The sequence below is a fragment of the Petaurus breviceps genome, unplaced genomic scaffold, assembly GCF_028583685.1.
Source record: "Petaurus breviceps papuanus isolate PSGF00001 unplaced genomic scaffold, PetGlider_PUasm1.0 190, whole genome shotgun sequence".
NCBI classification, from domain to species: Eukaryota; Metazoa; Chordata; class Mammalia; order Diprotodontia; family Petauridae; genus Petaurus; species Petaurus breviceps.
The window spans coordinates 6,365,972-6,390,213 of NW_027185810.1; the positions used below are offsets into that span (position 1 = coordinate 6,365,972).

At 36.7% G+C, this 24,242-nt stretch overlaps 1 protein-coding gene across 6 annotated transcripts in view; it reads right to left on the bottom strand.

The window, feature by feature from the left end:
- The window catches only part of KIF13A (kinesin family member 13A), a 253,150-nt gene that overhangs the window by 227,652 nt on the left and 1,256 nt on the right, over positions 1-24,242 (bottom strand). For all 6 annotated transcript variants that reach the window (XM_069092472.1, XM_069092474.1, XM_069092473.1 and 3 more), the window contains exon 2: positions 23,658-23,748. In XM_069092472.1, the coding sequence (XP_068948573.1) occupies positions 23,658-23,748 (91 nt within the window). The remainder of the gene's footprint in view (positions 1-23,657; positions 23,749-24,242) is intronic.

The following is a 24,242-nucleotide window of genomic DNA, read 5'->3' on the forward strand; positions in this document are numbered from 1 at the left end:
TTCAATGAAACTTAATTATTCACAAGCCCAGGTGGATGAAAAAAAAATCTATTATCTAGTTCACAACATAGAATTAGATAACCCATTTAGTTAACACACACACACACACACACACAAACACACCTCTTTTTAGTCAGTTCTTGATCTTTATGATGTTAACTTCTCTGAATCAATTCTGAACCTGATTATGTCTCACTCATGGTACACAATTGGCCTATACATCTCCTTGGGTTTTTTATACCACTTCAGTTCTACAAGTCATTATGGGCTATAAAATACAGCCTACCTCTACCCATTGTGCCTTTTCTCATTGTCCTTTGTGGTTACCTACAATTTTGATTCTTCTAATAGGCTATATTTCACCATTATAAAAGAATTAAAGTTGTATTTTTTTTTTTTACAAATTAAAATTGTGAATTTTTTTGTAACATCCACGAACTCACATACTGATTGAATTACAAACATTTTTCAAGCTTCTGTCTACAGCAGAACATGTAACATTCTTATGTCATAAAAGCCTATGGACACTACCTCATATATATATGTATACACATACATATATGTGTACATACATCCATATATATCTAAATGTAATATGCCCAATTATCATTTTATATACAATTTGTAAACTTATTCTTTATAACTGTTCAGTAATAAGTTTGAGAGGGCATGAAAGAATGTATTTCAAATAAAATTAACAATTATCACCACCACCAACAATCCCCCCCAAAAAAAGGCTCTAGCTAGCAAAAGTAGCCAAGGACTGGCTAAAGAGAGTTTAGAGCTGGATAGTAAACTAGCCATACAGGAAAAAGAAAGAGAAAATTTTAGGAAATGAATTAGCTAGGTAATTATCAAATTAAATACTTATAGTGATATAAATACATCAAAATATTAAAGCTAGTTTGGTAGTTTTTTTATAAGTTGCTGTCTCCATAATAATCGATTGTCTAAGGAGGAAAAGTATAATTTCCCTAAGGAGAAGAATCATAAGCTTCCATATCCAGCAACATACAGTGCCTTGAACCTAGGAAGCATTCAATTGATATCTGTTGACATTTACTAAACCTCCAAAACAATATGACAGTATAAAATATTCACATTTTGATCTCTTAATAGATCAGTAAGTTTATGGCAACCCAAGACACTTGAGGTTCAAGGGTATAAGAGTCAGCTTTTGCTATTTAGTGGTAAATTAAACACTTATTAATCACCTGCCATATACATGGTATTGAGCAAGGCATTGGAATTGAATCCTGATTTCCTAAGAAAAGAAATGTGTGGGGCGGCTAGGTGGTACAGTGAATAGAGCAACGGCCCTGGAGTAAGGAGAACCTGAGTTCAAATTCCACCTCAGACACTTGACACACTCACTAGCCGTGTGACTTTATGTAAGTCACTTAACCCCAATTGCCACCCAAAAAGCAAAATAAATAAATAAATAAATAAATAAAGGGTTTCAAGGTTTAAAAAAAAAATGTGGTTATAAATGAGTAGACTTGGGGAAGACCTAGATTTGAATAACACCAAAAGTTTTTACTCACTGGATGATCATATATAAGTCACTGAGCTTCTTTCTGCCTCATCTATAAAATGGTGATAATAAGAACTATAGTATTGATTATTTCTGCTATTAAGAGCTTTGGAAAGTTGGGTTACCAAGAAGCCAGAATCACAGGAAGAAACAGTGAGAGTCAAAAGCAAAAAAATATACATTCTGAGATGAAAATTTATTCTTGAAACAGTAGAAGACTAGAACAATTTGTAGATTTTGCTTGGAATGTGAACACTTCCTCGGTCTCCTGAGTACTTGTACATTTGTTTTAACAAAACTGCAACAAATATCAAAGCTGAATGGAAAAATTCAGATAACTTTATTGTAAAGAACCCATGACCACCTGGAGAAGTCAGATGAAAATAACTTTATTCATATCCTACATATTCATTTTAACATAAGCCAATAGTTTAAATATTGTTTTCATGCTTGTCAAAGGGCTTTTAAAATGTTCTTTGGTGGTCTCTAGTGAATTGGGGAAATTTTCCTGAAACAAACTCTAGAGATATGGATCCCAGTAAGCACATAGTAAACATTAGGGAAAGGAAAAAAAATCATATTCATCATATAGTGATAGTGAATCCTAGAAAGGAAATGAGCTGCGTTGGTCATTAAGAGATTCAGTCATACAGCTAAGATGCAACAATCATTTATTCAACACTTAAAAGCAAAAGCTCACATTTACTCAAAATATTTTTCCTTACCAAATTCCTACTGGTGAATCATATCTTTATTTTACAGATAAGGAAATAGAGGCTCAGGGAAATTAGGAGACTAGCTCACAAACACACAGCTAGTCAAGAAATAGTGGAAATAAAGCTCAAATCCAGTGTTTTTTACTACAAGACTAGTGCTTTCCCCCAATACAACATATTTCCTTATCACATGTTAGACACTGTATATGTAGGCACCTACATTATACAAAGGGTACCTGTCCTTTGAGGCTAACTATCATCTGGATGGGGAAAAAATTAGAGAACACTTAAAAACAATATATAAGCAAGTACAAGGTAACATGCTAAAAATTATATATCATATCTAAGTGTCATGGGGAGTGAGAATACAAGGAAGAAGCAGTGACTAGGTATTATTCAAAGAGGAGTAGGCTGATTTTTAATCAAGCCAAATCAAGAAGGAAGTGATGAACATGTTTAACAAGAAGCAAATGTTTCTTGCTCTCTACTTCTCTCAATGATAAAAAACAAAAATAGTGAAGGGGAGAAAATATGGAATTAAATATTGGTGAGGCAGTAAGAAAATAATCTTAAATACATCATGGGTTGGAGTGCCAATTGGTGAGACCATTTTCAAAAAGAAAATGGCAATGTACACTGAATCACAAAATTGAGCTTACCTTTCAATCCAGAGATTTCACTGGGACATTTTCCTAAAAATATCATCTAAAGATAAAAAGGGCAATCTGTGCCAAAATATTTATAGTATCTTTATTTGCAATGACACAAATTTGGAAAGCTACATAGTGAATGGTGAAATAAACTATAGTTTATTAATGTAATGATAAAGTACAATAAATATGAAGCACAAAGAAATATGAAAAGATACACCAAGTAATACAAAGTGAGATCAACAAAACAATTCTATATGCAAAATTATACACACACTGACTGTAACTATGCAAAAAAATGATTTTTTTTTAAAGAAAAAATTAAGGAAAGTGACCTTTAGACAGAGCTGAAATAGAATTTTACCTTTTTTGCACATGTGTGTTTTTGTTGTTGGTTTTGCTTTTTTTGGAGGGGGGAAGGCAGGGCAATTGGGGTTAAGTGACTTGCCCAAGGTCACATGGCTAGTAAGTGTTAAGTGTCTGAGGCCAGATTTGAACTCAGGTCCTCCTGACTCCAGGGCCAGTGCTCTATTCACTGTGCCACCTAGCCGCCCCAATGTGTGTGGTTTTTGGTTTTTTTTTTTAATGTCCTTAAATTTTACCAAATGGACTTCATGTAAAATTATGTTCCTTATTTTGTAGGATTAATTACTTGGAATTTCTGATAGTAACTAAATTTATAATTTTAAAATAGAAATAAAAAGATTAAAGATATAGGAGCAGCATGGGATATAATAGTCATATATACCTAATTCATGTCTTTTGCAAACAAACTGTTTTCTAAAAAAAATATCAAAATGATATGCTGTATGATAGGAAATATATATTACTTTACATATTAATTATAGTAAGTATATAGAGAAGCTCCTTTCTGAAAAAGAAATTGTATTTATAGAATTCAAACTTCTAAATTTATTTTCTGCCTGCAAATAATTAACAATAGCTTTGTAAAGAAACATTTCTAAGGGATAGCTAGGTGGCACAGTGAATAGAGAGAGCACCGGCCCTGGAGTCAGGAGGACCTCAGTTCAAATCCGAACTTAGACACAACACAAAAACTAGCCATGTGACCTTGGGCAAGTTACTTAACCCCAATTCCCCTCCAAAAAGCAAAAAAAAAAAAAAGACATGAGAGAATTAACAATTCTAAATACATATGAGAATGACTTAACATTTCCTAGTGTAAGATTTTATTTTTTTAAAATATTTTATTTTTTCCAATTACATGTAAAGACAACTTTTAACATTCTTTTTTTTTAATTTTGAGTTCCAAATTTTTCTCCTTACATCCCCTCCTCCCTTTTTCCTTTCCTCACTCCCTAAAATGGTAAGCAATTTGATGTCAGTCATATATAGTTTATTGTGTTTTCCACAGTACTTAGCACTTTTTTAAGGGTTCTTATTAAGTTTATGTCCAAAGCTAAGAAGTTGAGAAAATAGCAGAGACAGGAAAGAGAAGTTAAAGAATGGAAATCCTTGAGAAGATGAATTCCAAGCAAATTATGGGCCAAGCAAAATTATGGAATTGGCCTTTCACTCAGATGCTCTTAATATTCTGAATTTTTATCTGCAATACTGCCAAAGGGACACATGGAACATATGCATTTTCATAAACTCAATTAATTAGTGAGTTAAGTTTTCTAAAAGAAAAGGAAGTGTGGGCCTCTCATTTCTTCTGACTGAATAAAACCTTCAGCCTTAGGGAGGAATTTTTAAAAAATTAAATTTTGAGTTCCTAAAAAGTAAATCACATGACTACTAAGATATAGCACAAACTTGTAGAGTAGAATGGGATAAAATGACACCTTTGTAATATAGAATTTCTTTTTAAGTGACCTTTTAGATAACCAAGTTGTTACAAGGAACACAGTAATCAATTGACAAGCATTTAGTAAGAACCTACTATATGCTGTATTTACATCCCGTAAATTAATAAAGGTAAATTATCATACCACAATGAAAGAAATATCAAATAACAATGTGATAACCCCCTTTCAGTGCCCTCAAAGGACAAGTGGTTTTAGACAACTCTTTATAAAAGGAGATAAAACCATTAAGACAGCCAGAAATACAAATTATAAGTGTTCCTGCCAAACCTGCAGTCAGATGTGGGGAATGTGGTTTGGCTATAATCAAAAATGATTGATCCTATGGTTTAGAGTAAGATGATCTAAGATACCACAACAATTACTCCCTTGAGCATCATAAAGTATCACATATCAACACTTGTTAGTTTCCTGTGACTTAGATTCTGGGTTGCACTGGGTACTTTGTACCATTGCATTCTACACAAAGAAATAGCATTAGTCAGAAAGACCAGGGTTCCAGTCCCAGCTCAAACATACAATGACTGTCAGATCCTGGGCAAATCACTAAACCTCTTAGTGCCCCCATACAAGTCTAGAAGAAAGAAAGGAAAGAAAAGAGAAAGGGAGAGAAAAAGAGAGAGAGGAGGAAGTAAAAATTTATTAAGCACATATTATGTGAAGGAAACTGTGCTAAGCCCTTTACAAATACTAACCATTTGATCTTCACAACAACCCTAGAAGGTAGTTGCTATTATTATTCCCATTTTATAGATGAGAAAACTGAGGCAGACATAGGTTAAAGGACTTGCCCAGAGTCATACAGCTAATAAGTATCTGAGGTCAGATTTCAATTCAGGTCTTTCTGACTTCAGGCCCAGCACTTTATTTCACTGTACCATCTAGCTGCTTTTTAACTGCATTATTAAAAAGAAATTCCCTCATCAGGAGCTCCCTAAATCAGTCAAACTATACATAGATCCAGTTCTTTTTAAAAAACTGTATCCTCACTGAAAGCCAATGACCCAGACTTTAAGGAACCTGAGACCAGTTTAAATGTATGCTTATAGCAGTTGCACTCATGATTAAAGTTATATTTGCAATTATCATTGGCCAAAAGTTAGGTGACACGTGTATATTATTCCCTGTAAAAATGGATTATCAGAATATTCTAATACAGGAATCAGGTTTTTGAGGAACAGTTCAAGAGCTATATTCTGAATATTTCTTATTTTTAGATACAAAAGCATTTCAGATGAGGAATGGGGAATTCCATCCCTCCTCTCACCCCTGACTAATTTAAACATGCTAAACTCTCACAAGTTCCACCATACTAGCCTTTAAAGTCTACTTTCATTCACAAAGAACAAAATGAAGTTTCCTCTTGTATTTGGAAGAAGGCAGGAAAGATGCTTCAGTTAAACCATAAACCACCCACATTAAACAAGTGTACTTTAAATAAATTTTTAGTATACCCAAGGATTCAGTAAAATTCAGTAAAAAAAATTCCAAAGAAGACAAGTATTGTATTCTGCTAAATGTGTTCAAAATATAATGTGAAATGTCCAACAGTCCCCATTCATGAGATGATTTATCTAAAGTTAAAAAACAAACCAATCACCTACAGGTATAAAGCGTGCATTCTGCTCACAGCTCCACTACAGCACGTCCTGGAGAATACACAGCTGCTATTCAGCATGGAACTACCTGGTCTTTTACAACTTACGGTTAGCTTTCGTTCAAGGCAGTAGGAATCTGCTATGATGTCAGAGGTAACACACCAGACTTAAATTAAGGAAAAGTATGGTGTTTTTAAATTGTTGTACATTAAAGAATCACACAGAAATAGGTAGAATCTAAGATAGAAGGGTTTATCTTTCATTTTGGGAGAGGAAGTAAGAAAACAGAAGACTGTTAGAATCTTTCAGCTGATGTGATAAACTTTAAATGCATATAACAGTTCTATCCCCTAACACAATTTTGAGCAGAATGAAGAGATAGACCTAAATCTCAATGGGTAGAGGCTAATAACATGTTGGGGTACAGGAAGTGAACAATAGAAGAGGAAGTCTACAAAAGTAATGAATGGTCAAAGGCACTGGATTAATACCAAAGTGAAGGTAAAATCCCCTGGAATATTGAATCAGGCCAGAAAGGTCTATATGAGATTCACAAGTGAAGTCCTTGGAGATAATTAACAAATTAGCATCCAGTAAAGGAGAAGAGAGCCTCAGCTATTAACTTCTGGTAGCCAAGTCTAAAGGGATCCCAGGTAAGGGAGGCTAGGTGGCGCAGTGAGTAAAGCGCCGGCCCCGGAGTCAGGAGGACCCAAGTCCAGTTCTGGCCTCAGACACTTAACACCCACACCCACACAAAAACCTAGCTGTGTAACCTTGGGCAAGTTACTTAACCCCAATTGCCCTCCAAAAGGCAAAAAAAAAAAAAAAAAAAAAAAGAGATCCCAGGTGGTTTAGGGAAGCTTGGCCCATATTGTAAGGAAGGGAACTAAAAGATCTCTAAGATTCCATTCAGTTCTGTGGCTAGGAAAATAACTAGAAACTCAAGCAGGCATATTGCTTTAAAGTATATGATAAATCTGACACTAGTTGGGCAGCTAGGTAGCACAGTGAATGGAGCACTGGTCCTGGAGTCAGGAAGACTTGAGTTCAAATCCGGCCTCAGACACTTGACACACTAGCCATGTGACTTTGGGCAAGTCACTTAACCCCAACTGCCCTCCAAAAAGCAAAAAAAAATTAAAATCTGACACCAGTTTTATTTTAGATTTATTTTTAGATTTCTCTCTCCCTCAGAAACCTAACTTGATATTTTCAGACATACTTGCAGACTTAATTGTAGATCAGTAAGTGTATTGAACTGGTCAGATGAGTATTCTTTCCTTATTTCATCAATTTTAGCACTATATGAATATAGTTCAAAATATACTATATACTTTAAGAACAATGGTTATTACAAGTGACTATACATAGTGTAATTCTGTCAACCTAATTCTCTCTGGCTTCCCAGATCTTCATGAACGTTTTACCAGGGGCCAGAAGCCAAACCACTCCCACAACTATCCGGTTACCCTGGGCACATTTATTTCCTCATCTTCCAAAGATCCCAGCTTAACCATAGTCTCCAGGTCTGGCCCCACTTCTTTTACTCCAGTTACTTTATTTCCACATTTGCTGCTGTTGGTAGTCATTACTTCTCCCTCTCTATCCATGCTATTTTCTACCACCAAGGGAAGGATTTGAACCAAGATCTCTGACTCCAAATTTAGCACTCCTTCCATTATGCCACTTATCTCAGTCATATACTTCTGGTCACCTTCACAAGGTATTTCTAGATAAAGTATAATATGTTTGAACGCAAATCTTCCTGACCAAAAGTCCAGTATTCTTTCATCCACTTTGCCACACAACTGCTACTCTATGTAGATCACATATAAATTTCAACAATTATGTATTTAAGTTTTCGTGTTCTGGTGTCTAAAAAGTGCAACCAGTAGTTGTTTCATCACAAAATCATAGTACATCAAGTTTATGTCTTAGGCAAAACTGCATCTGAAAACCAAGGTCCTATTTCTAAAATTTCTAGAGAGATATCAGAGCTTTCCTGAATAACCATTCTCAGGATTGTACAGCTGTGCAGCCAACTGTCCTTGGAATTTTGATCAGAATTCAGACATACTGAGTAACAGCCGCAGGCAGAGGGTGAGGCAGAGGCAACCAGAGATACAGAAACACACATGGAGACACAGTGACAGACATGACAGACAGAATAACAGAGTAACAGAATACTACCCAATAGTAGAGCTAAAGATCATCTGATTCAACTCACTTCTTTTAAGAACAAGGAAACTAAGGCTGGGTTAGCCAAAGATTCTTTTTTCCCTTCAAAAAAATGAAAACTGCTTATAAACAAATACAAAATTTAAGAAAAAGAAAGACCCTTAAACTTGTAAGCAACAATTTAAGCTCTCTTTAGAAAATGAAATGAAGACTAGCTATATAAATTATATGTTTTAAATCTATCATTGCATAGGTTACATACAGCTTTTATGTATTTATATGATTGTAACAAATGAGACCAATAATAAGTAAATAGTGATTAGTAATCATAACATTTTAATCTATATATAAGGTTATAAAATAATGATTTTCTTCTTGTTTTTGAATGAAACATTACATAAATTACCTTACATTAGGAATTTAGAGGCAAACTGCCAGGTTATATTGGATTCAAAATTTAATTCAGTAGATTAAGAAAACAATCACCACAAAGTATTTATAATTTTTTTTGGGGGGGGGAGGAAGGAGGGTCTAGACCTATGGTTCCATCAGTACATGGAGGGAGTTTTGAGAAAAGAAACTCCATTTCTCAATGCAACTCTATAAGCGTTGTGCAACTTAGTCTTAAAGAAATGTCTTTAGCACAGAAACGTTGAGTAATTTGCCCAAGGTTACAAGTACAATCAGTATGTGTTACAGGTGGGACAAGAACTGAAATCATCCTAACTCTGAAAACAAGGATCCACTAAACCATACTGCCTATTTTTCAAAAAGGAAAAAGACTCTTATATATTTATTGACCTTATTTTTTTTAACATTAAACAAAATTTGTTCATCATATTTTAGCATTTTTAAATATAGCAAAAAAAGATGAAGGAAACCAACTAATAATTGAAAATGCAAACAACTTGGTAGGCAACAAAGAAGTTTATTTCCATTTGAGAAAAAGGAAGCTTCTGTAAATATCCAAGAAAGAAAAACAAAAAGGAACAAAGATCATTTTTTGTTCTTCCATAGCCTCTATTCTCTCTCATTTCAAGTATTCTAAGGAAGAGTGCATATACCAAAAAGGAGTCTAACCCCTCTCTTTTGTGTATAGGTAACACATAGGCATGTTACTCATAGGTAACATACACAAAAAGAGGAGCTATTTGTATATATAAATAGACCACATGGATCATGAACAGGAAGCTCTGGAGGTGGCTAGGTGGTGCAGTGAATGCACTGGCCCTGGAGTCAGAAGGACCTGAGTTCAAATCCAGCCCCAGACAACACAAAAACTAGCCATGTGACCTTGGGCAAGTCACTTAACCCCAATTGCCCTACCTTCCCCCCTCCAAAAAGCAAAAAAAAATATATATATATATATATATTTGGGGCAGCTAGGTGGCGCAATAAATAGAGCACCGGCCCTGGAGTCAAGAGGACGTGAGTTCAATCCAGATTCAGACACTTAACACAAAAACTAGCCGTGTGATCTTACGCAGGTCACTTAACCCCAATTGCCCTACCTTCCTCCCTCCAAAAGCAAAAATATATACATTTGGGGCAACTAGGTAGCACAGTGAATAGAGCACCGGCCCTGTAGTCAGGAGGACCTGAGTTCAAATCCGGTCTCGGACACTTGACACACTTACTAGCCGTGTGACTTTGGGCAAGTCACAACCCCAACTGCCCTCCAAAAAAAGCAAAAAAAAAAAAAAAAAAAGAACAGAAGCTCCAATAGAGATGAACACCAAACTCCATGTAGAGTTGAAGAGAGACTTTCATTGCATGTATGACCTCAGAAGGAGTCAATATCTGATGGAAAATACCAAGCTTCAGAGTACCTGAAGAGAGGCCTGCCATGAAGACCACATGGCCCCCAAAGGGAAGTAGAGAGCAATAAAACAGACACAAAGAGTTGCATGTCAGGGAACTATGGCACTAAAGTCTAACAGAGTGGTCAGAACCAATGAATAATAAGGCATAAAGAAACAAAGTAAACCTTGCCCTGTCCTGGTACCATGAATCATAGGGACTGCACCAGTCTGGCAGTTCCTTGGAAGAGTAGGGGGCTACGTATACAAGCAGAAGATGTATCTTCTAAGATTGTAAACCTGAGCCACATATATTAGTTTTAAGAGGCAGAAGGACTACCCAGGTTCCTGTGGAAATCAGATCTGTCTTAACTAGGGGTTCATGCATGAATCCTTTCTATTTTCCTGCTACAGAAATAAAGCCTTTCCTATGATAACCCAAGTGCTTGCAGGGGAAGTAAAGACTCCTTCCTGGAATGCTAAACAAGTCAGTTACTAGAGTTCTCCAGAATTCCAATGAGGATCACCTCCAAAATGGTAATTGGATCCCTATATTAGGAGAGATACTCCATCACCAGGGTTACATTCACATAAGACATTCATTCACATGCTGTGTCGTGCTAGACACAGGAGTCAAAAAGACCTGGATTCAAATCCATCCTGATACGTAAGCCATGGCTAGTCACTTAACCTCTATCTGCCTCAGATTTTTCATCTGTAAAGCGAGGATAATAATAGCACCTATCTCTCAGAGTTGTTGTAAGGGTAAAATGCAATGTTTCTAAAGCATTTTGCAGATTTTAAGCACTTTTCATACCTTATCTATATAAATGCTAGCTGCTACTATATACCATAGTGGCACATGTGTCATTCCATCTCAAGTCCAGGTAAGGCAACTAATTACCTCCTACCTTTTTCCCTGTCCTTTCTCCAAACTTTTGCAAAGGTTATCCCCTTCAGATGAAGACTAGACCCCTCTCCCTGCTCCACTCAGCCAAACTTTATCCTGCCCATATACTAAAGGACAACAACTTCTTAGAAACATAAGATTGTACTTTTAGAGCTGAAAGGGCTTTTAAAGGTTGTTTAGTACAGAAGAGGAAACTGAAGATCAGAGAAGTTAAGTGATTTGCCCAAGGTCAAACAGAGAGTAATGGCTAGGAGTAGAACCAAGGTCCTCTGACTCCAAATCCAAGCTGCCTTGTTTCAGATCCTCCACCAAGCCTCCCTATAAATCACACAAAGACTGACCCAATATAACCCCCATACACACCACTAATTTCTAAACAAGTCAGCATTCCTTCTACATGAACATAAAGATAGAACAATCTTTATGTAACACCAATATTACTCACCTCCCATACAAACATTTTATGGAATACAAATTAGATACATTATTGTGTTATTTTTTATTTGTTGATATATATATATATATTCAACATATGCTTCTTTTATGAATTGGGATGAGATAATACAAAAAGAAACCTTTTTATAGACTGTCCTATTCTCTGCCTATACAATAAGCATTTGTTGAGTGATCTTAATTTACAATATAGTCCTTTTAAATATTTATAAATAATGCTGTCATTCAGACTGCCTTATTCACCAATATTTCTTTTGTTTCTTTTCTCCTCTTTTAAATATATGCCGTGCTACAATGGACTGATTTTATTCCCCTCAAGCTGTATAATGCTTTGTACTGCTTGAGTATGTATTCATGGCTATAATTTACAATGTCTTGAGAGTACTTTTACAGAAAAAAACCTAACATGTTGAAGACCTATTTATTGATTTCTGGATGCATCTCCTCAGCTACACTACAACCTCCCTATGAGTTACATCTAATATTCTCTGCTGCTGCTAGTAGCTACTAAACTGTTAGACACAGTCTCAAATATTTTTTCATCAATTGACTTTGTCAGTTTGCCAAATAGTGACATTCAATTCTCTGCTGGGTATTTCCTACTTAATGTCCCATAGGCACCAAAAAAGCAGGTCCAAAGAGGAATTCAACAATTCTGCTCCCAACTACCCTATTTCTAAGAGAAAGAACCATCATCTTCCCAGCCCTCCATGTGCATGGCCTCAGAGTCCTTCTTAACTCTTCTTTCCCTCATTCTCCATATATCCAATAAGTTGTCCAGCCTTGTCAATTTTACCACCACAGCATTTCTAACCTGTTGGCTGTCGTTATCTTTCCACTCACAGCAACATCACCCTAGTCCACACTCCTATCACCTCAAATCAACACAATCACAACAGCCTCCACCTACAGGAGGAAGCCAATTATCATATCCTTAATTACCACTTAGAAGATACTATCCTAACAATCAAAGCCAGTGATATCTTAAAGACCAGCTGTACACTCTAGGCTCTGGAAGGAAAGAGACTTACCTAAACTTTGAATCCTTCCCAGAGACTAGTATGCACAAAAGAGGGAGTTAGTAAGATGGTTTTTGAAACAATTTCAAAAACTAAACCCTCAAGTGACAATACCAATTTTACATACTTGTACTATAACTTGAAAAAGATTGATTAAATAGGTTTGTGTCAACAAAATATAAATCCATTACTTCTTGATGATGCTATTGATCTTTAAAATATAGGTTTAGAAGCTGTTGTAACTAGAATAGATGACCTGAGACCTCTAGTCTACCATCCCCCCCCATTTTACAGAGGAGGAAACTGAGTACCAAATAAGGAAAGTGACTCAAGGCCACACAGCTAGATGACTCAAATCAACTACTTCATCATTAGCTACCATTTGATCATGTTAATAAACTGGTAAGTCAAATGATTAGATTGCCTATTTTTACTGAGTTTTCCCAGCAACGAATCTTAATCTCATCGCATCACGACTTTTCACATGTTCTGTTACATCTCACAACTTATGGGCCTATGGCTTGCAAATCTTACTTTTAAATTTCAAGTAGTTTCAAGGTTCTTTTCCACCATTTTAACATAACTTTTGTTTGTTAAAATTTTCATAATACCCAATTTTAATTAGCTACAAAAAAGAAAAGCATCTAATGAGAGAAAAGAATGGCCCCAAACAAATGAAAATATTATACTTATCTCTCTGCCCTAAAAGTCTGCAACATAACTGAAAAAAACAAACAAACCATACTTACTACTGCAAGGATCCCTGTAATATAAGCCCTAACAGGCTCTCAGTGTAGCTGGGATAATAAGTAGGTAAACACAATAAGCATCAATTCTGAGAACTTGTAACAGTTAACCACAGAAGTTAAGTACATCTAAAAGCTTGTTAATCTATTCAACAAACTACTTGTGGGTTTACTATTTGTGGTACTTCTACTATTTGAGATAAACTGCATCTGAACTGTACTTGTAAGTGATATTTTCAGAAAGTTCATTGGCATTTGATCTTTCTGATTTTCCATCTAAGGCTCTCTGAATGTGAGCTACATGAATATTTGTGGTCATTCGGGGCAGGGCTCTAAATTAGGGAGTGCCTCCTCAAGACAACACACAAAGAGCCAAGAGCAAAAGACCTGCTTCCTTTTCCTCAAAGGCTTCCTTCCTGTTCCCTGGCTTAAATGTCTCCAATCTTCTTCCTCTGGAGGGAATTACAGACAAGCTCCTCCTTCCAGTGGCAGAATTCACCCACCTACACACCAGAGTCTGCAGGACAGGGCTGGGCTGGGTAGACAAACTACTGGGGATTTCTATGCTTTGATTTTGTTTCCTAGTCATTTAATGGACATTACCAGAAGCCTTACATTGAGCAGACTCCAGCAACTCACATGGCAAACCCCAGTCACATACCTGTAACTTAAGATAGAAAGACAGAAATAGGGAGAATTAGAATTTGATATGGCCACATTTCAGATAGGAAACAAAGTTCCAAACAAAGGCTTCAAGGAACAGCTCTGGAAATGTCATTTCTCCTCCCCCAGATATTCATATTTATTACATAAACCAGCTCTACTATAGGGTTTGGGTTTGAGGTTTGTTTGCTTGTTAATCTCTACATCACAAAAAGAACACCACTGTACAACAGGAAATATAACTGAAAAGGAGGTCAAAATCAGATTACCCTGACAATTTCCTATACAGTCAGGCAATAGCCGCAGCCCTGCTGTTCTCTCATTCACTATCTAAGACAGGTGATATTTCAAATGTCTGCATCCTAGATTCTTTATTTGACTGGCAATTCCTTTAGATATATGAAGACTTCATATATCTGCCCTGTTTCACTCAAAGGTTCCTTCAGTTTTCAGTCTAAGTACCTGCCACTTCAAGAAAAGAAACACCTCCCTACCCCACATTAATTTCCCTAATCTCTAAATGAATTAACAAGAGGTAAATCAAAATGCAAACTATCTCAGCCATTAAAAATATTACCTCCTTATTTCTCAGGTTGAATCATGATTTTTCCTGCCTCATTTTATACCTAAATCTAAAAATTCCTGTCATTCACCTGATATATTGTGGGTACATTACTCAAATGCACATTGGACCCAGCTGACAAGTTGGCTAGTTTTGTTCAAATGCTTTCCTTACCCCTCCCCCACTTATTTTTTATTATAAGGGATGGCTCTCTGGATGGGGGAGAGGATATGGATACACAAGGAAATGAAAGCAACGTCTACCTAAAAGACCAATAAAAACAATTAAGTGTATGTAATGATAAAGTTGTGACTTGATAGAACTACAAGGAAAACTCAGTATCCCCCCCCTCCACACACACACACACACACAAGTCATCTAAATAACCAACTTACTGAAAGCTCAACTCCCAACTGGTTCTAGCTCATGATGTATGAGCACACTAGAATAAGAATGAGATCTGGATTTGAATCCCAGTTCTGTCACTAACTAGCTATGTGACATTGGGAAAGTCATTTCCCTTATCTGAAACTCAGTTTCCTCATCTGTAAAATAATGGTGTTGTATCAGATATCTAAAATCTATTCCAGTTTTTATATAATACTCCACGAACATTTTAAGAAAGCTATTTTTTTTTTCTTTTTGGAGGGGGGAGGAGCAGGGCAATTGTGGTTAAGTGACTTGCCCAAGGTCACATGGCTAGTAAGTATAACATGTCTGAGGCCAAATTTGAACTCAGGTCCTCATGACTCCAGGGCAGGTGCTCTATTCACTGCACCACCTACCTTATAGTCCCAAGAACTATAATTTTATCAGTGTGAGAAACTCCCACCCATAGATCACAACCTGACTAGAACTTAGAAATTCTTAAGGCAAGATAAATTAACTGACTTGCCCAGAGTCAAACAACTAGCAAATTCCAGAGGCAAGATTTGAATAAGATCTTTCTGATTCAACCTTAGCATTCTAGCCACCACAGCTATGGTCTAGAGAAGCAACCCTTGTGGAAAAGGAGTTTGCCAGCCCAGTCATCATCAACACCTACTGCCATCTAACTGCCACCAATAAAACAGACAAGCCTGTCTACGTGATGTAGACAGGGACAGCCAGGGGGTGGCACATGCCAGGTGAACCAAACCATCACTACCACCTTGGCCATCACCTCCCCTCAGATCCTAGTAAAAAAGAGTCTCGCATTCTAAACTCAAGGACTTAAGGACCCCAACCACAAGTCGTGCTTCCAACCAGACCCCCTGTAACCATCATTGAAGTTAGCAACCCTTGAGGAGAAGGGACCTACAATTCCTACCAACATCAGTCACTGACCAACTGCTAGTAAGTCCAAGAGCCCAGAGAAATAGTAGTATCACTACCACCCACCCACCCCCAAAAAATCAGTGGCTCTACTTCCAGTCCAGTCCTAACAAATATTTTTTAGGGAAGATACTCATGCAGAGATTGAACCTGTCAATTGCCTCTACAAGTTCACCTTCTTGGCAATCATAGTTGTTGAACACCAAGGTAAGAAAGTTCTTGATACCAAAGTCCTTGGCACCATCAAACAGTTCAATCCTAGAAACAGATATGCATTTATTAACAAAAATTACATTAAAGATACATTACAATAAACTTTGCTGATCTGCCTTTATGACTACTAATTATTTCCTTCTGCCTTGCAGCTGATTCCTCCTTTGGGTAGTCTCTGTTAAAATGAGAGATCATGGAAAGCAGATGCTACCTTGCGTTTCTATTTGTATGCCTGGTACTAAGCACTGTATTTGTACATCATAAGTACTTTCATTCATTCCATCTATCTACCATGCGATGTTTCCTCTACCTATGAAACTGTAATATAAAATCAATAACACCATATAAAACATGTCAAAACTGTACAACCCTAAGAATGATAGTTTGTATTTAGACTGAGCTTTTTGGTAAGCTTTCAAATCATTTCACATGTATTATCACACTTAATCCTCAGCAATCTGAAAAGATACATAATTATTAAATATTACTACCCTGATTTTATAGATAAGTAAATGAAGTCTCTAATAGGTTGAGATTTGTCCAAGGTGATTTAGATAGTAAGTGGCAGAGCTAAGATTTGAATCCATACTAAATCTTTCAACAAGCTTAAATATATATATACATGTATATATATTATATATATATATATATATGTATGTATATGAAAATTAAAAGCTCCAAATTCTAATCAATACCATCACATTCTCTCAGGAATTGACCAGAACAAGCTGAATTAAACTTTTCCATCTGAGGGTCCTCATAGTTAATTACCACCTAACTATTCTGAAGTTGATAACATTATACAATTTCAGACCCAAATGAAGTTATGTTACATCAAAGAGCATCCAAAGTAAAAAAAAAAGTTCTATTATCCTTTGTAGAGTCTAACTTTTATGAAAAATCACTTCCAAGACAATTCTTCATCTAGGAACTCCTGGTATTTTCTCCATCTTAAAGAACGATCAGGGGAAAAGTGTATCAAAAATAGGATGAAGCCCCAAGCTCTTTACTGATAACCTACCTTCATTAATTTCTGCTTGTCTAGCTTCCAGATGACTTAATTTGACAGATTCAAAAGAGAACCATAAAATTCAGCTATGAAATTCAAATATAGAATATCTTGACCAACTGCCAATATTAAAAAGGGTAAAATAAAAATTATCTTTAAAAGCACATACTGGGGTGGGGAAGGACAGACAAAATTAAATTCCAAAAGCAGAAAGGCAGCACCTTCTATAATCAACACTCAATTATTTGCACCAGTGGAGGTAAACCATTGTGCATAAATCAGAAGCCATGGATAATCCAAAATTCAGACCTCTTTCAATCTGAAGCACATTTTTGACCTTATATTTAAACATAAATGTGCATGCTTTGCTGGGAATTCATTTCAAATGAAATAATGAAACCACAGGAACCTGGCCAATTTCTTCATTCTGCCCCATGGTTCAACTCCTCTCTCTAACTCAGATGCAAACAGAATGGAAGAACTTACTATGTTCCAAATTTTTAATAAAAATCACACACTCTGGACTACTCATTTTTCTTCTATTCTGAACAACTTTTGCAAGAACAAATTTCCCCAAAATGGTACAAAGCTCTAGGACAGAATGGTCTCATAGGCGTGAGGCTATTCTCAAACCCAAGTAAACCCACTCTCAAAATTTCCCTAAAATAGAACTGTATAGTTGAATGTCTAGATTTCAAATTATTTCTTTGAATACTACATAGTAAGTACATTAAGAAAGTAGATATGGCCTCATTTTGAAAATATACAAAGAACTGAGTCAAATCTATAAGAATACAAGTCATTCCCCAATTGATAAATGGTCAAAGGACATGAACAGGCAATTTTCAGAGGTAAAAATTAAAGATATCTATAAGCATATGAAAAAATACTCTAAATTACTATTGATTAGAGAAATGCAAATCAAAACAACTCTGAGGCACTACATCTTACCGGTAAGATTGGCTAAGGTGACAAAACAGGAAAACAGACAAATGCTGGAGAGAATGTGGAAAAATTGGAACACTGATACATTGTCGGTGGAGTTGTGAACTGATTCAACCATTCTGAAGAGCAATCTGTAACTATGCCCAAAGGGCTATAAATAAATGCATACCATTTGACCAAGCAAATACCACTTCTAGGGTTGTATCCCAAAGAGATCATAGAAGTGGGAGGAAGACCTGTATGTACAAAAATATTTATAGCAGCTCTTTTTGTGGTGGCAAAGAACTGGAAATTAAGGGGATGCCCATCAACTGGGGATGGCTAAACAAGTTGTGGTATATGAACGTAATGTAATACTATTATGCTATGAGAAATGAGGAGCAGAAGGATTTCATATTTACTTAGGATGGCTTATACGAACTGATGCTAAGGAGAGCAGAACCAGGACAAATTTGTACACAATTACAGACACAATGTATGTGTGATGACCAACTCTGATAGACTGGACTCTTCTCAGCAATGCAAAGTTATAAGATAACTCCAAAGGACTCATGATGGAAAGAGATGTCTACATTCAGAGAAAGAACTAGAAAGAACAGAGTTTGAATGCAGACTGAAGCAAACTACCTGCTCTCGTTCTTTTTCTTGTTTGGTTTTATTTCCTTTTTCCCATTGTTCATTCCATTGGTTACAATCCTTCTTTATAACGGGACTAATGTCTAATGTGAAAGTATTTACAGATCCTATAATTGATTGCATGCCCCCATGGGGGGGAGGAGAAGAGGGAGGGGGAGAAAATTTTAAACTGAAGGGACTGTGGAACTGAAGCTTGTAAACTAAAAGTAAACAAACAAACAAATAAAGACAAATAAAAAAAAAAGAAAGTATCTATGTCAACATGCCTATAATTTATGTCAGTATATTCTGAATTTAAGAATGGCTGAAATAACCTAGCAATAATTAAGCTAATCAACAATAAAGAGACCAGAATGATCAATTGAAAAGACAATAGCTATGGAAAATCAAAAGTCTGGCACAATTTTGAATTAAGATGAATACTCTTTTCCAGTGAAACATTACAAAAACATTTCTAGAAATATAGTCTTCCAAATGTAAAGCAGAAACCCATATTTGTTACATAATTTCAATGAATTAATCAACCCACCAGGCAACTAGCTAGAAGAAAACAAAAAATATAGGATATGTTCAGCAAAGTCTCTTCATATCATGTTGTTAAGCTAGGAAAAACAATGAAAGTTCATATGTCTACCAATGGTATATATGATCAAAAAGCACAGAACAGCTATAAGGAAACATAAATCCTAATCTGAAGACACTGAGAATGACCTGCAATCTCAAAAAATTAAGAGAAACAATTTTTTTCTTTATACCTATCCATGGATAACAATTAAGAGGTATGATTTTGTTTTGGCCTATTTTTGCTATTAACAGATTGCATCAACTCATTAATTTGCAATTAATTTTCTCATCACCAAATAAAGTGAAATTATAATGGTTAAATAAAACACTGTATGGTAATGTTAAACTCACTACCAAACATCACTCATCAACAAAAATAAAAGATCATCTAGATAAGTAGAAGTGAAATTCTCTTGTAATCAAATTCATATTTTTAGGAACAGAAAGGAACAGTATCACAATGGCTTATGTTAATAAAATCTGCCAATATTACTAAAGCATGCTTTCTTGGACTAAGGGTCATAAAGCACCATCCCAGAAGCATCTTGAATGAAGGAGTGCAATCAACCTGATGACAAAATTTGTCACAGCTAAGTAACAAGTAAGTAACTTGACTATTGCATTCTTTTCTCTTCTCTCTTGAAAGTGTACTCTATAGGATAGAGTACTGATTCTGACATCTGAAAAGCTCAAATACCCCAAATTTTAAAACTACATAATTTTAGGTTTGCATCTTAGTTTAATTCATAAGTATTATACCACAATCTCAGTATAGACTAATCAAAAGAAGGTATTGTATAGCTAAAAATTGGCTGGAATTCAAACCGTCAACCTTTTAACTTCTCTATAAGGAAAGCATACTTCTTCACAAAGCTGCCAAGATAAGTCATGTTTTGTAATTCCACCTTCCATTAATACCTCCTTCTTGGGACACTCCAAGAAAAAGAAAAAAAAAACTTCTAGAGAAAAATATCATGTTTTAAAGTAATACTTCAAGTTGTAAAAGGTCAGGTAGATAAGCCTGAAACATTTAAGATAACCACTGTAGATATTAGGTGAGCTAAGGAAGGTAAAGATTCCACTTCATTCACCTTTTGCCCCTAAAACAACATACTCCACCCATTATCTCCACAAAATAAATCAACCTTTGCTATTATGACTGATGATAGGCATGCCTTAGCTTTCATTTAGAAAGAGCTTCCTTCCTCCTGATGAGTCCTCTCCAGTCATCCTGATCTATATCTTGCCACTGGACTCAGATGGCCTCAGAGAAGAAAGTGAGGCTGGTGACCTTGCACAGCCCTCCCTCAAATCCAATTCACTTGCAAGTCATGGCATCACCTTCCTGATATCATTGGTCCTCTTTGAGAAATGAAGGACAAACAAAAACAGCTTCCTCCTCATACTTACTATATTTCTGACTATACAGTTTTATCACATGGGAGGTTTTTTAACCCAACATTTTGTAATGTTTTAGAACAGATGATTTAGGTAGTTCAACTATCCAAATAAATAAATCAGTGCAGTGTATTTTAAGGTAATATATTAGGGTTTACACAGTACAAAATGAAACTTGTGATCTATTCTTTTCTTACTATACATGCTTCCATTTAATTCCAAGAAAGAGGAGAACAAACCATGAAAGCCAAGGCTGTCACTTTCTTTTCCTGGAAATCAATATGATCCTACCTTTGTTTTCACTGGGTAAAAGATCCCAAACTTTTGCCTTCTTGCAGTTATGAACTTCTAGCTTGTGATTAATGCAGCATTAATGACTTCTGCCATTTTCAATAAATATTAATTTCTATTTTGCAGCAGATTTTCCAACACTGACTTAAGAACCTTCCTCGTTCAAAATAACATAATCTCTAGGGGGAAAAAACAACTATTTTCTCAGTCAGTGTCTTTTCCTCCCCTCAGGAGGATGGAACATGGAAATCAAATAATAGAAATGAATTATGGGCCTCATAACATGGAACAGTATCGAAACTAATCAACCAACAGCAAAAGAAGTGTAGGGTTGTTTCTATTTTTAAAATGTTCTAGGACTTTAAGGGGAAAACCCTGCAGAGAAATATGAAACCAAGCTGCACAATGAAATCCAAAATGCATTTGATGTCTTCATCCCTGCTGAGGTATTAATCCTAATTTACAAGCAGACCTCTGGTGGCGATTCATCTCAGATCCATCTGTAAAAACTGAATGTGCTCATACATAGAGGAAATCTCATAGACAGAACTGGGCCTCTCAAGGCAAGAGTGATTCCATAATGCAAGTTTTCATTCTTATTAATGGGACAACTGAATAAAAGATAAACTAATTCCTGGCTTATACTTGGCACTTAATAAATGCTAGTTGACTGAAAATTTACCAAAAAAAAAAAAAAAAAGACAAGAATCCAGAAATCAATACAATTTTTTCGATAAAGATCCTAAATATTTATTTACTCCAGTGGCAACCCTAATCGTAATGATTATTCTCATAGTGCAGGGGGTCAAAATCCACAGAACTAGACTGACTTTGTTCTGCAAATGATAACACTTTATTTCATTAAACATTAACTTCTGGCAGCAATCTCCTTCTGCTTGAGTGACATATAGCAGGTGTCAGGTCAGCCAGTCAAACAGAAGCAGTACTATGACAAGAATACAAATATCACACCTGGAGCAGGGACTAAGAAGAACTGAACTCAGCAGGATGACTTTCCCAAACAATGTAACCAACCAGATTTGGTTCTGGGGTTTATTTTACATCCCAAGTAAAAAGGTAAATATTTGAATTTAATAATAGAATAATAATAATAATAATAATAATAACTTTATTGCCAGAATGAAAAGGACCCCCATTATTTTGTTACAACTACTACCACCAAGGGGGGTGGGGGGAGGGAGAAACAGAGTATCAGCTGTGTACATTAGGGTTATATAAAGAAAGTATCAACTCTGTATATACAATAGTGTTATACAGCCAAACTCAGCTTAATACCATGAGGCCCAGCTTGACAATATGGTGCTACCATAAAAATTAACTGCAGGTAGCAAAAGTTAACCCCATAACCCAGAAGAGTTTGAAGTGTTTTTAAAAACTCTGTCTTGCCTGGAGCAAAGACAAACAAACAAACAACTTGCCAGCATGAACACAAATAGTATAAATATCTCTAATCAAGAATGTCTATTTCCTCACACTTATTTTTTTACTAGACCTAAACAAAACCATGTCCAAACACTCTGTAATTACAGAGCTGTAATGACTGCTTCCTTTAGCAATAAAGCTATGTATTCAAGTTCCCCTTCACTTGGGATCTTTGTGAGAAGAAAAATTCTCCAAGAACATCAATCAACAGGTGACTTAGAGAAACACACCAAGTCACTCTTTGCTCCTTTCCCTGAGAGGAAATAATTTTGCAAAAAAACCCTCTTTTTTTCTACTCTATTTTTATAGTCTAGTGCAATGGTATTTTGGATAAAAGCCAACAGTTTTCTTTTCAGGGGCTTACCAGATAAATGCCAGATTCTCGAATCATTTTAGGAATATTTTCTCATATTGTTTCACAGAACAGCTCAGAACTAATAAGGATCCAACAGTTACTACTTTTCAAATGCAAATATGCCTCAATTTAGTAAATACAGACCCCCCCCCCTTCAACAATTCAGTCTAGTGTCTTTGTTTTCTGCAAAATTAAAACCAACACATTACAGTCAGGTTATCCCCCAACTCGGCACCAAATTAAGTGGTCCAGGTTTCAAACTGCACTGGGGAAGACTTTTAAATTATGATGATTTCACATTTTAAACCGTGATGCCTAAAGCAGACCTCCTCCAGTGACAGTCCAGTGTGGTGAGGAGAGCACAGAAAAGAGTCCCTAGACTTGGATTCTAGTGTTGGTTTTACACCACCACACCCCCGCACACACAGCAAAATGTGTGACTCTAGACAAGTTACAACCTCTATGTGTTTCAGTTTTCTCAGCTGTAAAAAGAGGTTAACTCGGATAATCTCTAAGGTTGCTTCCAGCTGTAAAATTGTGAGGACATGTCCCTGTGGTTCTATCACAGCTGAAGATCACCATCTAAGACTTGCCCTTGTCTTTGCTAGGTCATCAGTCCTAGCACAGCAGTTCTCCAATGGCGGGCGGGCAGTGGGGGGCTTGGGGAGGGAGGAAGAGGAGAACTTGGACTTCCAGCAGCCTCAGACAAGAGCTGGTGGTGACAAACTTGAAGCTGTTCTAACAATAGGGCACATCCAGTTAGTTTTCTCCAGCTTAAACTTGCACAACTCTTAAGTGGTTGGATTTATTCCTACGCTCTAGTTATTGGCTTTACCTTTCTCCTTGTTTGGTGTTAGAAGGGGGAGGGTGCAGGACAGTCTGATTCCCCTCCATCTCAACCACGCACTTTGTATTCAGTTCCAGTTCTGGGAGGGGGGCAAAAAGAAAGAAGAACGTTGCAAAGTCTGGGCATCCATCACCCAAGCCAGCCTCCCCCTGCACCGACGACAGATGCCCCGAGCTTTGGGTGTGCTGCATCCCATCCCAACGATCCCTTCCACCAGGGCTCCTCAGCGGGGTTTGGCACCCTATTTTGGAGTGGTGCTGGGGGGGGGGGGGGAAGAGTTGGCTGGGCAGTAGCTCCCAGGCACGGCTTGGGTCAGAGGCGCGGAGGAGAGTCCAGTCGGTGCACGGAGGGGCAGCAGCCACTGGAGATGCAGAGCTCTCAGCGGCGGCCACTCTCTGCTCCGCTCTCTGCCCTTCCACCCGCCGGCTTCCCTCCTTCTTCCCCTCCCACCCCTCCACCCCCGCCCGCCAGCAAGCCTCCCCACCCCGAGCGCTTTTCAAAGTTGCCCTCCTGCCCGCCGAGCCAAGGGAGAAGGGGGAGGAAGAAGAGGAGGAGGAGGGTGGGGGGAGCAAA